The following is a 14154-nucleotide window of genomic DNA, read 5'->3' on the forward strand; positions in this document are numbered from 1 at the left end:
TGTCCCCCAATTCACTGATGTCATAATCTGTGTCTGATAGGTGGCATGTACAATATCGGAAAACTAATAAGTCAATGATCATTGATATTCTTACATATCGTATGTACGAAGTGTGTACAAGGGTTATGAGTATAGGCTGGAATAATGACTAAAGTGTTTTTAAACCAGGCATGTCAGGGGGAGTTGGCAAACAGGTCTGCCAAAGGAATGTGTTTGCTTCTCTGACTAGCCCGATCATCAGGTAGAGATGAAAAAGGTCCATTTGCAAATTAGGTAAACAAAACTATCAAGCTCCAAGTTGGGGAGGAGACATCATGTCATCTACACGCAGCAGGCGAGAGGAGCTTAATCTGAATTTTACTTCTCAAAGAGTACATTGCAAAAGTTTAATGGGCTATAAAGACAGGGGAGCTGAACCTCAAGCAATAAGCGATTGAATCAACTGATTGTATAGAATATTATATACAATATTACTATATTATGAAAGTGTATTGAGTAAGATCTTCCATGAAAGCCTATGACACACATAATATCATCATGAAATCTCTGTATTATAATTATATTAAGAATTATGGATTCTCATTAATATTGTGGTTTAAAGCGTGTGCCCAAACAAAGGGTTTCTCCCAGGCAGTAGGGAAGGCAACTATCTACCTGTCCTCAATTAAATTAAGCAAAGGGTCATCTAAAACAAGGGAAGCTGTGCTTGCATAGAAATCAGCAGGGGGATGGGAAGTCCACAGGAAAGGAAGAACAGCATAAGGTCATCCTGCCTCTTCAAACAAGATCATTGAACTTTGGAAGATACATGCAAGAACAGAAACCATCTTTGCCATCCATCACTAGACAAACACAGGCAACAGTTGAAATTTGACCCAGGTGAAAACTTGACAATGGTTAGGCTGCTGGTGTGCTGAGAGCACAATCTGCCATGCTGACCATGTATTCCCGTGTCCGTCTGTCTGTATCCATCTGTTGTTTCTTGTCTTCTACTTAGATTGTGAGTTCTTTGGGGCAGAGACTGTCTTTCTCTCCTGTGTTTGTACAGCACCTAGCACAATGGAGTCCTGGACCATGAGTAGGGCTCCCAGGTGCTATGGTACTACTACTAATGTGCCTAGTGTGATAAATACCTGTTGTATTTTGCACAACATCTGTGAGACCCAAGTTGAGATTCTGGAGGATGGATGGGGGCAGGAACTGGATAAAACTTCTCAAAATTATGGGCAGCCAGAGAAGGGCCCCCTGCAAAATGGTCCAAGTGGTTAAGGGAAGAGAGTGAGGGTGCCTTGTGCTTCTGCTAGGATGCCACAGGAAGTTGTGGCTAATGAACACTCTGTGAGCAAGCAAAGGAGTTTTGGTTTGATTATATTCTGAATTAATAGCATGGGTTGGGAGGTATTATGACATTTATGGGCTGAGCTCTACCTGATTAAGTTTTTCAGTGAAAATGGTAGCCAACAGAGGAGAGCAACAAAAATGATTAGAGGTCTAGAAAATGTCAACTACGAGGAAAGATGAAAAAAAACGGTTTGGTTTAGTCTGGAGAAGAGAAGGCTGATGGGGGGACACCCTAACATTCTTCAAGTACATAAAAGGCTGCTATAAATAGGAGGGCACTAAATTGTTCTCCTTAGCCACTGAGGATGGGGCTAGAAGTAAAAGGATTAAATTGCAGCAAGAGAGATTTAGATTAGATATTGGGGAAAACTTCCTAATCGTAAGACTCGTTAAGTAGTGGAACCAATTACCTAGGGAGGTTGTGGAATCTCTGTCATTGGAGGTTTTTAAGAAAGGGTCAGACAAACATCTTTCAGGGATGGTCTAGATCAGTGGTTCTCAAAGTCGGGCCGCCGCTTGTTCAGGGAAAGCGCCTGATGGGCCAGGCTGGTTTGTTTACCTGCCACATCCGCAGGTTTGGCCGATCGTGGCTCCCACTGGCCGCGGTTCGCTGCTCCAGGCCAGTGGGGGCTGCGGGCAGTGGTGCGGACCGAGGGATGTGCTGGCCCCCTTCCTGAAGTCCCCATTGGCCTGGAGCGGTGAACCGCGGCCAGTGGGAGCCGCGATCGGCCAAACTTGCGGACGCGGCAGGTAAACAAACTGGCCCGGCCCGCCAGGGGCTTTCCCTGAACAAGCGGCAGCCCGACTTTGAGAACCACTGGTCTAGATAATACTTAGGCTATGTCTACACTGCAGATCTTACAGCGGCACAGCTGTACCACTGCAGCTGCGCCACTGTAAGGTATCCCATGTAGCCGCTCTATGCCGATGGGAGAGAGCTCTCCTGCCGGCATAATTAAACGAGCCCTAACGAGTGGCAGTAGGTTTGTCAATGGGAGAGCATCTCCCGCCAACACAGCTCTGTCCATACCGGTGCTTTTGTCAGTGAAACTTTTGTCGGTCAGGGTTTTTTCACACTCCTGTCCCACAGAAGTTTCACTGACAAAGGTGCCAATGTAGACATAGCCTTAGTCCTGCCTTGGTGCAGGGGACTGGATTAGATGACCTATCAAGGTCCATTCCAGTCCTACACTTCTATAATTCTATGGAAATGAATTTATTGAGTTTATCAAAAAAAAGTAACTGTCTCTCTTAGGGGTGTGAATTTTTCACAGCCATGACCCATGTACCATGGGCGACCTAAGTTTTAGGAGTAGACCAGGCCAAAGGAATGTGTTACAAACTGAAAAACTTGGGTATTGAGGGAGAGCCCCACCAAGGAGTATTCACCCCTGACGGTGATGCATCAGAAAGTGTTTGCCTTCTCCATCTCCTGTGGGGTTGAATGCAGTGGGAAGGAACTGTGATAAGGTTGTTTGGAATTGTGCTACCAGTATGGTGCATTCCCTATAGTTTGCAGGACATTGGAGTACTGGGGCACAGTGCTTGGCTTTTGCAGCAAAATGTGCTTTATCACAGTTGTTTGCCTCTGCATTGTCTGCATTGTGTCCCTCCCAAGGGCTGTGCGCTCCACTCTGATCTTTTGTGCATGCTCCAGGAAGCCTTTCCAGCTGCTTTCAGGGCTGCCTATTGGGATTAACTGTATGCTCCATCTATAGCTTTTTCTTATTTTTCCTGAGATCTGACAGCCTCTCTGCAGGCTACAACTCCCCTCTTCACACAGTTACAAGTGCACAGGGAAATAAGAAAAAGCACAGTCTTTTATGGTCCCATTCCTCATAGTCTCCATGCCAACAATGATAAAATGTTCTTGTTCCCATAATGGTGGAATGCCATTCCCATCTTCTCTTCCAACTCCATGGTTTCCTTTGTGACAGTAAGATATTCCCCCATTTATTTCCCATTCTACAGACCCTCTGTACTTTATTTGAGTGGTGCACATGCTTGTGTGGGGAGGAGGGGACAGGCTTTGTGTAGGCTAGTTTTTTTAACTTTGTATGGTTTGATGCTGTTGGGGGCTGGATGGATGACTCTTTTCTTTTCTAGGGTGAGTGGAGGAGTGGCAGGAGCAGGTTTGTAACTGCATGTGCCTTTCTGCAGGCTTTACTAACTACAGCTGAGTGAATAATTCATTTTTCAGTTCAGTGGCCAAACCAAAAAATCTGAAAAGAGAACTGGTTCATTTACAGCCAAAACTGAATGTCCTGTCCATCGTCTTGCCCTCGGTCGGCGTGTCTGGACCCGCGTTGCTCCCAAGCTCGCGGCGTCCTTTTCGAGCCACTGCCCTCCGGCAGTGCCCCTTAGTCCATCCTCGCCCCCTTCCGGGGGGGATCAATCAGCTGCCTCTCTGCGTCCTGGCCGATGTGGCCAACTGCACCCTCAAAATCACTCCCCTCTTAGCAGGGGGTTGGTGCAGCTCTTGATGGCCGCTCCGTCGGCCGGGTGCAAGGCAAGGCAGAAACGGGGGGACCCAGGCCCGCCCACTATTCTGGGTCCCAACCCAGGGACCCTCTAGTGGCAGCCATCCTGCCCTCCTTCTCTCCCTCTGTCTGTCCACGTCCCTGGGCTGCTTCCCCTTCGGCCCCTCGCACTGGCTGGGCCCTTCCCTTCAGGGCCTGCAGCCTGACAGACTCTGGGCTGGAGTTACCCTCTGCTCCCCCGGGCCTGCCCAGCACTGCGCTGTCCCGGGTGCTAGTCTCCCAGCCTAGAGACAGACCTTCCCCTGTTAAAGGCCTGGGACAGACTGCCTGCTCTTGTCCTGAGCAGCCGTCTTATAGGGCTGAGCCTGGCCCTGATTGGTTGCTTCCAATCTGGGCCCTGATTGGCTCCCTATAAGGCCTTCCCTGATTGGCTCCCTGTCTGTGCAGGCCCACTGGCCTGCTGCAGCCTAAATTTGGGGAGTGGGGCAATCTGCCCCACTACACAGTGCCCTGTAGAAGTCTGTATTCTGGTGACTCTTATCTACAGGGAATTGGACATGCTTGTCTCCAGACAGGCCAATCAAGTCCTTGCCCTCTATAGAGGTCCATGTGGAAGCAGGGGTGCCATGGTTGCTTTGGGAATGTGAACTCACCTGGTTCTGAAAAGTGGCACTCCTGGCTGCCTGCCAGCATTTCACCTGAGAGTGTACATCTGGTCAAGATGACCCCAGAGCTGTGGAGCACACACAGGCACAAAGCAAGTTGATGCAGGTATGAAGCAATGCAGTGTGGGATACTAGCTGGAGGACTGTCAGCAGCATTAGCATTAGGAATTATTTTACAGGAATCTTACAATGAACAAACTGATTGTGAAGTGCAGCTACTCCTTCTCCAGCGAGGATTAGTTATGGCAACCTAAGATGCCAAATAAGTTGCTCTGAGAACAGGGTTCATGTGGACGCAAGGTATTTAAGGCGAGCTAATTACAGTTAATGTGAGGTAACATCCCCTGTAGAGAAGCCATAAGAGTAACTGAGAAGTGCTGCACACTGGAACCTGTGTTCTGTGTGTCAGGCTCTGTTGGCCTAATTAGAAGATCCTAATTGCAAGCAGTCTGAGCATCTGTGCTCTCTGGCATCATGTAGAACATTCTCCTGCTTCATTCCCACTAGTAGTCTACAACAGACTAGATACAATATCTTCAATCACAGTGACTCAGTTACTTCCCCTTTGTGTCTATTCCACTCGCTACTCCTTCCACTGCTGGGGAATTATTCCTCCTCTCTGTCCTTTGCTTTTCCCTTCTGAACTCTCAGCCATTATTTTAGTATTTTCAGATAATCTGAATTATGAAGCTCCTCCCCTCCTTGTTCTAAGTCCTGTGGAGACACTTGCTATTCCTTGCCCCTTATTTTCCTTTACTCTCCATTCTCACAGATTGAGCCTCTTTCAAGCTTCCAGGCTTCATCATTGAATAGTTTCCTTTCTTTGAACTTTCACCAGTTTTTCAATATCCTTCCTGTAATGAAGGGACAGAAATACAGTATTCCAGCTGAGGATGTACTTAGACCATGTAAACACTCATCAGTCCCATCCAGTCCCACCTGCAGACACAGTCACACATTCTGCTTTGTGTCTATCTGTTCACTCCTGAGAATTATGTTGTTGGCTACCCCCATCCCCCAGCAGTGTCACACATTGCCCTTTTATTCAAACTCTCTCTCATCACTGGAACACAGTGTTACCAGATTTGCCCATTACTTTGGGCTACACTCATTTATTAGGGTTACTCTTCTGGGGTGGGGGGTTCTGTAATTCTATCAATGTACTGCTTGTGTCACTTGTGTTCTCATACGGAGCTCTACTTCTCCCTTCTGCAAGTTCCCTCCAAATGGAACAATCCTGCTGGACCTAGGTTCCCCCGGGCAGGGTTCTTCCAGCCCCAGAATCAGACCAACACACACACACACACACATTAACAGAGCATGTCTGAGACGACCGGGTTAATCAGCACTTCCAAGCTGACTCCTTATATGCCCCTGGACTCAGCAGACTGGGTTGAGCAGCACTTCCAAATTGCCAACCTTATATGTCCCAGGTTCAGCACATCCCTATCCACACTTTCACATTACAATTGTTCTGCTAGTAACCTACTTGATGAGCAAACCCCACAGGATTTTTGGGCTCTGCAGGGATCTTTAGCTTAGGTATGAGGAGCGTTGCTGCAGAGCGAATGAGGAAGCCAAAAAAAAAAAAAAAAAACAGAAGGGAGAGAGAGAGAGCGAAGCAACCAGCTTAACTATGAAAGTTATGATAATATTAAATCTAACTTAAATTTGATTATGAAAGTCAGGTTTAGAAAACTATAACTGCTCACACAAGTCAGGGTCAGAAGGCTATACCGAGAGAGAGAGATGGGTTCTCACCACTCCGTGAAGCTTGAATCAATCGGGGGTCCCTGGTGGTGGTCTGGAGTACTTGAGCTGAGGGTCCGGAGTGCTGGAGACAGGCAGAGCCCCCACCACAATCAGTCAGGAGAAGATGAAGTCCCAATGGAACTGATGCAGATTTGGATACAGGCATCACAACATTTACTTGAGCATGGGTAGGGCTTTTTGTAGGGAAACAACAATGATTTAAGGGAGAATACTAGATTTGTTTATGGGTAAACTAATGGCTCAAGGGAGTATACCAAAGTTGTTTTGTTCAGGCTAGACAATAGGAACTGATCATTCCTGGCTATGGGTGGTGTTCCTTGGAGGGAGTTCAGAATGCAATTAGGGAGCTTTGGTATTTTGGATACCAATAAAGGATTTATTACTAGAATTGATATGATAACTACTGACCTGGGTGTGTGCAGGCGTGGGTTCATTAACATCTGGAGCAGAGATCCCCCATCATGCAGTGCTTCCCTTCTTTTCTGGTCCCAGAGTTCAGTGCGATTCTTGCCTTGGAATCTCTGTTCTCCATTCTGTATGCTAATGGAGATGCCTCCCTGTCCCATCTTCGATGCAAATGAGGCTAGGGGAGTTTCCTTAATCCTGTCACCCTAGTCCCAGGGGTTTAGGTGTGTCTCCCGCTGCCTTTTCATTGCTTTTTGTAAGTCTTTATTCTGATGGGTTTTGGTTCAAGCAGAGGCTAGGGGGGAAGGTCTTTCATGAGTCAGACAGGCTGGGTATTGCACCCTGATTCCCCAAGAACACAGAGCTGACAGGTAACAACAGGAACTGGCATATAGAGTAAAGGGCTCCTGCTTATTTAACAATGTCTTTGCTGTTGAGAGAAGAAGGTTCCCTCATTTCATCCCAAGGAAGGCCTGGGGAAGGTTATGGGATGTCAGCATAACCAACACTCACTGATGAATGCATTGACTCTCTAGGTCTCATTGAGGTCCGGCTGGTTGGAGGGGACACTGCCTGCTCGGGACGTGTTGAAGTCAAACATGGAAAAGTGTGGGAGACAGTCTGTGATTCACACCTGGATTTCAACACTGCTTCTGTTATCTGCAATGAATTAGGGTGTGGACAGGCTGTAGCCACCTTGGGAGCAGCTCACTTTGGAGAAGGACATGATCTGATCTGGAAGGAAGAGTTCCAGTGTGTGGGGAATGAGTCTCTTCTTCAGAAATGTCCCAGGATGTCCCATCCTAATGACACATGCTCCCATGCTAATGATGTCGGTGTATTGTGTTCAGGTAAGAATTCAAACTCATGAACCACTAACATGGGCCCTAGAACTGAGCCCCTCAGTCTCTTTTCTCCCACATCCACATATCCCTCACGTGAACCCACAGCCCAGAAAACTTTGCGTGTTTCCAAGTTGCTCCAAAAGATTCCTGTCTGCTAGAGAGGGTGGCTCCACTCCCCCACCACTCAGGGGGAAGCAAGAAGAGATGGTGGGAAATCCCATTATATCTCTCACATTCCTCACTCTATTTCAAGTGTCACCAATAAATGGGGACAGTTCTATTTACCTTTCTCCTGCTATAAGGATAGGGTCCCAGCAGAGCTCTGATTTCCCTTATCCTCCACTAGGGATGCATGTTCTCCACTGCTGAGCACTCTCCTCCCTACAGATACAGGAGGGTCTAGTCGTCAGAGCACAGACAGAACCAGAAACCAGGAGACATGGGTTTTATTTCCAGTTCTGGTTCTGTAGTCAATGATGCCTTGTGCCTCAGTTTTCCCATCTGTAAAACAACAGTTAACATTTCCTACCTCAGAGAGTGGCTGTGAGGCTTAACTTCATTTGTGTTTGTAAAGTGCTTTCAGGCACTTGAATACATAGTGCTATGTAGGGGCCAGGTGTTGTTATTTTAAAACTTTCTTGATGGAATTGGAGTAGTTGTGGCCACTTTTATGTTATTGCCCTGCAATGGGGGTTGGCTTTGTGCCACCCATTCATACAGATCTGATTATTAGAGACTAGCTGGAAGCCCGTGCTATTGCATGGGTGTAATTCGTAAAATCCTGTGAAGCAACAGTGACTGCTTGAAGAAAATATTAAGCAAAAAACCCAGAAAGAATATGAATGCAAAACATGTACATTGTCAAGTTACAATGTACTCACATGTCACAGCTTTGGCTCATATAATCTAACTCAGATATACCCACCTCCCTCCCAGTTGTTTTTTAAATTACTTAGGAGAATTAATGTTTTCACAGAATTTTGAACCACACATTTCATTAATGTTGAAAGATGCAGCCATTTTCATTCTGAGGCAGACATTAATTGAAAGACAAATGCTCGACAACTTGAGTGTCTGACAGCTCTCTCTGATTTGAAAATGAAACTTACTTATTACCACAGTGCCTTTCACCAATCTGAGTATATCACTGAACCAATACTGTATTTATTGCTAAAGTATGTTTTCACCCTAGTCTGTCTTTGGACTTTTTCACTGCCCTCTAGTCCCCTGCCAGTGTGTGTATGATAATTTCAGGTTGAAAAATCAACCTTGTAATGCACACACAAAACACCCCTCTCCCTGGGTGCTCAGCTGGAGACTGCATTTGCTCTTTTCTCACCCCTGAGATGGGGAAACTGCCCTTCATTCCCTCTTCACCCAGAGCAACACTTCCCTGCATCCTGCTGCCCTGGGACTTCACCACCTAGGACCCAGCTACATCACTTCCCTGACTCCCCTGCATCCTAGGGCAAGCGGGTTTGTCTTCTGCCTGGTTCCCAGCAGGAACACATTCCCAGCTTTGCTCTCCCCTGCCTCTTTCTGCCCCAGGACCCTCTCTCTGCACTAGGGGCATACATGAAGGCAGGGCTCAGTGGCAGGGCAAGTCTGTGTCCTCAGCCCTGAAGCTTTCGCACAGAGCTTGGTCCAGCCCTGAAAACTGAAGTATTTGAGGAGCTTCTTGTGTCATCACATTCACACCAGCTCCTCTGATGCTTTTGTAGGCAGCTGTCAGGGTTCCCTCCCCACTCTGAACTCTGGGGTACAGATGTGGGGACCCGCATGAAAGACCCCCTAAGCTTATATTCCACCAACTTAGGTTAAAAACTTCCCCAAGGCACAAATTCCTTTCCTTGTCTTTGGACAGTATTGCTGCCACCACCAAGTGATTTAAACAAACATTCAGGGAGGGGTCACTTGGAGCCCTATCGCCCCACAAAATATCCCCCCAAGGCCCTTCACCTTTCCGGGGGGTGGGAGGGGAGAGGGCTTGAGAATAATATGCTAACTGATAGGTTAACAAAGTGAGCACAGACCAAATCCCTGGGTTTTTAGGACACTGAAAATCAATCAGGTTCTTAAAAGAAGAATTTTATTTAAAAAAAAGTAAAAGAATCACACCTGCAAAATCAGGATGGAAGATAACTTTACAAGGTAGATAAAAAGATTTTAAACCCAGAGGATTCCCCTCTGACTCTGCTTCCCAGTTACAAAATAGGAATAAAATTACCTCTGGAGTTTTTTGCTAAGAAATATGACAGGATGAAATTCTTGATCCGGTCCTTCCTGCATTAAAACTGCTCCCATTCCATGCTCGGATGCATCTGTGGTTACTAGGAAAGGTTTGTCAAAGTCTGGGGCCGTTAGCACTGGGTCAGACATGAGTGTTGCTTTAAGCTGGTTAAAGGCCTTCTGACACTCTTCAATCCACTGAACTGCATTTGGGTGTTTCTTTTTGGTCAGGTCTGTCAGTGGGGCAACACTTTGGCTGTAGTGTGGTACAAATTGCCTGTCATATCCTGCCAAGCCTAAGAAGGATTAGACCTGTTTCTTTGACTTTGGGACAGGCCACTTTTGGATAGCATTCACTTTGGCCTGTAGGGGGTTGATAGTTCCTTGACCCACCTGGTGTTCAAGGTAGGTCACTCTGTTTAGACCTATTTGATACTTTTTAGCCTTAACAGTTAGTCCTGCCTCCTTTATGCACTTGAAGACTTTCCGGAGATGCTCCAGATGTTCTGCCAATGAATCAGAAAATATGACCACATCATCAAGATAGGTGACTGTAGATTCTCCCAATCCCACTAGGAGACTATCTACAAGTTTCTGGAAGGTGGCAGGTGCATTTCACAGCCCGAAAGGGAGCACATTAAATTCATACAGCCCTACATGGGTGATGAAGGCTGACCTTTCCTTGGCGGATTCATCTAGTGGTACCTTAGGTTAAGTCTAAGGTAGAGATGAACTGGGCATGCCCTAGTTTCTCCAATAGCTCATCTGTGCATGGCATTGGATAGTTGTCTGGGCAAGTCACAGCATTTAGCTTAACGGTAGTCCACGCAAAAGCGTATTTCCCCATCCGGTTTGGGAACTAGAACCACTGGAGATGCCCATGCACTGTTAGAGGGGTGGATTACATGTCCTGGATTTCTCATTCTATAGCAGTTTTGGCTTGAGGAGCCACTCAGTAAGGTTGGGCTCTAATTGGGTGAGCATTACCTGTGTCACTGGAGTGGTATGCCTGTTCGGTCCGTCCTGGGGTGGCTGAGAACATCAGCGCGAAGCTAGTGCACAGCTCCTTGATCTTCTGTCGCTGCATATGTCCAAGGGTCATTGGGAGGTTCACCTCTTCCACGCCACCGTCACTTTTTCCTTCATAGTAGACACTTTCAGGCCACTCAGCGTCATCTCCTCCCTGGGCTGTAAGCTGACAAACCTTTAATTCTCTGGAATAAAAGGGCTTTAGAGAATTAACATGGTACACTTTAGGGTTGAGGTGGGGGATGCTTTGAGATTGTTAACTGCTCCCAGGTGCTCTTGGACTGTAAATGGCCCTTTCCACGACACTTCCACCTTATGGGCCTGGAGCGCCTTCAAGACCATGACCTGGTCCCCTACTTTGAAGGAACGGTCTCTGGCATGTTTATCATACCAGGCCTTTTGCTCTTCCTGAGCAACTTTTAGGTTTTCTCTTGCTAGGGCTAACGAGTCTTGGAGGGTGTTTTGCAGGTTGTTTACAAAGTCCAGAATATTAGTTCCTGGAGAAGGCGTAAACCCCTTCCATTGCTGCTTTACCAACTTTAATGGCCCCTTAACATCGCAGCCATACACAAGTGCAAATGGTGAAAACCCTAAACTGGGATGTGGTACAGCCCTATAGGCAAAGAGCAACTGCTGAAACACTAGGTCCCAATCATTGGAGTGCTCATTTACAAATGTATGTATCATGGCTCCCAAAGTTCCATTAAACTTCTCCACCAGGCCTTTTGTTTGATGGTGGTAAGGGGTGGCAACCAAGTGGTTCATCCCATGAGCTTCCCAAAGGCTTTTCATGGTCCCTGCCAGGAAATTAGTTCCCGAATCTCTAAGGATGTCGGAGGGACAACCTACCCTGGCAAAAATGTCTGTTAATGCCTGGCACACACTTTTAGCCTTGGTGTTGCTTAGAGCTACTGCTTTTGGCCATCGGGTGGCAAAATCCATGAAAGTCAGTATGTACTGCTTTCCTCTGGGTGTCTTTTTCGGAAAAGGACCCAGAATATCCACATCTACTTGCTGAAATAGGGAGTGGCCGGAGAGGGGCTTTGACCTGGTCTTGGGGTTTTACCACTTTTTGGCACACCTCACAAGACCGGACATAAGTAGAAACATCCTTGCCCATTCCCTCCCAGTGGACAGACTTCCCCAAACGGTCTTTGGTTCTGTTCACACCAGCATGACCACTAGGATGATCGTGGGCTAAGCTCAAGAGCTTTACCCAGTACTTAGTTGCAACTACCAACTGTCTTTGAGGATGCCAGTCATCCTGGTGCCCACCAGAAAGAATTTCCTTGTATGGAAGTCCTCTTTCTACAACAAATCGGGATCGATTAGAAGAGCTGAGAGGCATTGGGTCGCTCCAGCCTGCCATCCAAGCTCTCTGGAGGCTTTCATCTGCTTCCTGCTCAGCCTGGAACAGTTCCCTTGATGCTGGAGACATCAGTTCCTCACTGGATTGTGGACTTGGGCTTGGTCCCTCTGGAAGCAATGTAGGTGATGGGGCTGTTTGTGCTGACTGTGAACCGCTCTCCGCTGGTGCACTATGTTGTATTTCAGGCTCCGGCTGAGCCTCTTGCATAGGTTTATCTGCTGCTGCCAGGGCAGGCTTGGGGGTGCCCTCTGGCATTGGAGTTGTATACGGGGTTGCAAGCACTGGATTCAGTGCTGGCAATTGTTTTGGTGTTGGTTGCTACGCCAGTTCTGGTTCCGGGACTCATTCTGGCTGGGTCTCTGTGACTGGATCCACTACTGCTGTCGCAGATGTTGGCATGAGGTCCGGTTCCACCACCTCAGTCTGAGTCTCTGGTAACACAGACGGGGCACTTGTAGAAAGCTCAGGAACAGAGCTAGGTGTGAAGGCTTGCTTAGCCTGGCTGTGGATGACCATTCCCACCCTCTTGGCTAGCTTCACAGGTTGGCCAAGTCTTCCCCCAGCAGCATGGGAATGGGATAATCATCATAGACTGCAAAAGTCCACATTCCTGACCAGCCCTTGTACTGGACAGGCAACTTGGCTGTAGGCAAGTCAAAAGAGTTTGACTTGAAGGGTTGAATCATCACTTGGGCCTCTGGGTTGATGAATTTGGGATCCACTAGGGATTGGTGTCCTGTGCGCCAGTGTCCCTCCACACGATAACCTTCTTCCCGCCCACACTCACAATTTCCCTTCGCTCTGAGGGTATCTGGGTGGCATCTGGGCCCGAGGACCTTTGGTGTGACCCCAGTGCAATGAACTGTAATCTGTTGGACTTTTGGGGGCAGTTGGTCTTTACATGCCCCAGCTCGTTACATTTAGAACATCGCCCAGCAGACTGGTCACTGGCGAGGTGTGTTGCTGGAGACTGATGTGGTGGGATGATAAGGGGTCTGGGGTTTTTCCTTGGGGTGTGGGTGGGGCCTTGGGCTGCCCCTGGTGGTGTGGTGTGGTCTCGGGGTGCCCCTTCTGGTATCCGCCCAAACTGTGACCAGGGTTGTTCCTCTCTGCTACCTCCACTCGTTTTGTTCCAATTTGCCCCACCTCTCTGGCATTCTGGGACTGCTCGTATTGATCAGCATAAGAAGCAAGACTTTCTGCTGAGTCCATTTTCTTATCCCATAAACACTGTTTTTCATCATCATTGGTCATAGTCAGGAACTGTTCCTGTACAACCAAATCACATCCTTTCAAAACTAGTTACACCCCTTCCTTTGACCCATTTATCTAACAGATCCTTCATCTGGTTTACATAAGCCACATTACCTAGTCCAGCCCCTCTCTTAAGGGCTCTAAATTTTACTCTGTAAGTTTCAGGTGTAATTTGAAATTGTTTCAAAACCAAATCCTTAAATTTACCATAGTCAGAAGCATCCTCAATAGGCATCTTGTTGAATATGTCCAGAGCTCTTCCAGTCAATTTTGCTACCAATGTGGTCATCTTGTGATCCTCAGGAATTGCATGGAGGGTGCACAGTCTCTCAAAGGTGATGAAATATTCAGCAATATTACTGGATTCCTCATACTGTGGACATAGTGGCTCCCATTTGTGGATTTTTGGGGAAGTGGAGCCAGCTGCTGAAGGGTTCCATCTTTTTAACTCCTTAATGGCCAGTTCATGCTTCTGGGCCTCAATCTGGGCCTGTATTTCTCTGCCTTTTAACTTCAGGGCTCTTTTATGGGCAGCCTCCTCCCTGGCTACCTCTGCCTCCAAGCGTTTTGCCTCCTCCCTCTCCTCCACGTCCAACTCCAAGTGCTTTAAGGACATTTGTTTTCATGTTCTTTCTTTCCTCAGCTTCCAATCTGGCTAATTCCAGTTTTTTCTGGACCTCACTTTCTGTCATCCTAGCCTTCCTGTGCTTAGCCTAGCCCAACGCAAGAGCTAGAAAGAAAGAAAAAAAACCCAGCTTGTGAAT

At 47.3% G+C, this 14154-nt stretch overlaps 2 protein-coding genes across 2 annotated transcripts in view; one reads left to right on the forward strand and one right to left on the reverse strand.

Moving 5' to 3' along the window:
* LOC135873059 (alpha-2-macroglobulin-like) overlaps positions 1-14154 on the reverse strand; it is a 1316454-nt gene that overhangs the window by 824590 nt on the left and 477710 nt on the right. The window lies entirely within an intron of this gene.
* The window catches only part of LOC135873060 (scavenger receptor cysteine-rich type 1 protein M130-like), a 97353-nt gene that overhangs the window by 25759 nt on the left and 57440 nt on the right, over positions 1-14154 (forward strand). Inside the window, exon 2 of the mRNA XM_065397535.1 lies at positions 7201-7515. Within this exon, the coding sequence (XP_065253607.1) occupies positions 7201-7515 (315 nt within the window). The remainder of the gene's footprint in view (positions 1-7200; positions 7516-14154) is intronic.

This window comes from Emys orbicularis, chromosome 1, assembly GCF_028017835.1.
Source record: "Emys orbicularis isolate rEmyOrb1 chromosome 1, rEmyOrb1.hap1, whole genome shotgun sequence".
In the NCBI taxonomy this organism is placed as follows: Eukaryota; Metazoa; Chordata; order Testudines; family Emydidae; genus Emys; species Emys orbicularis.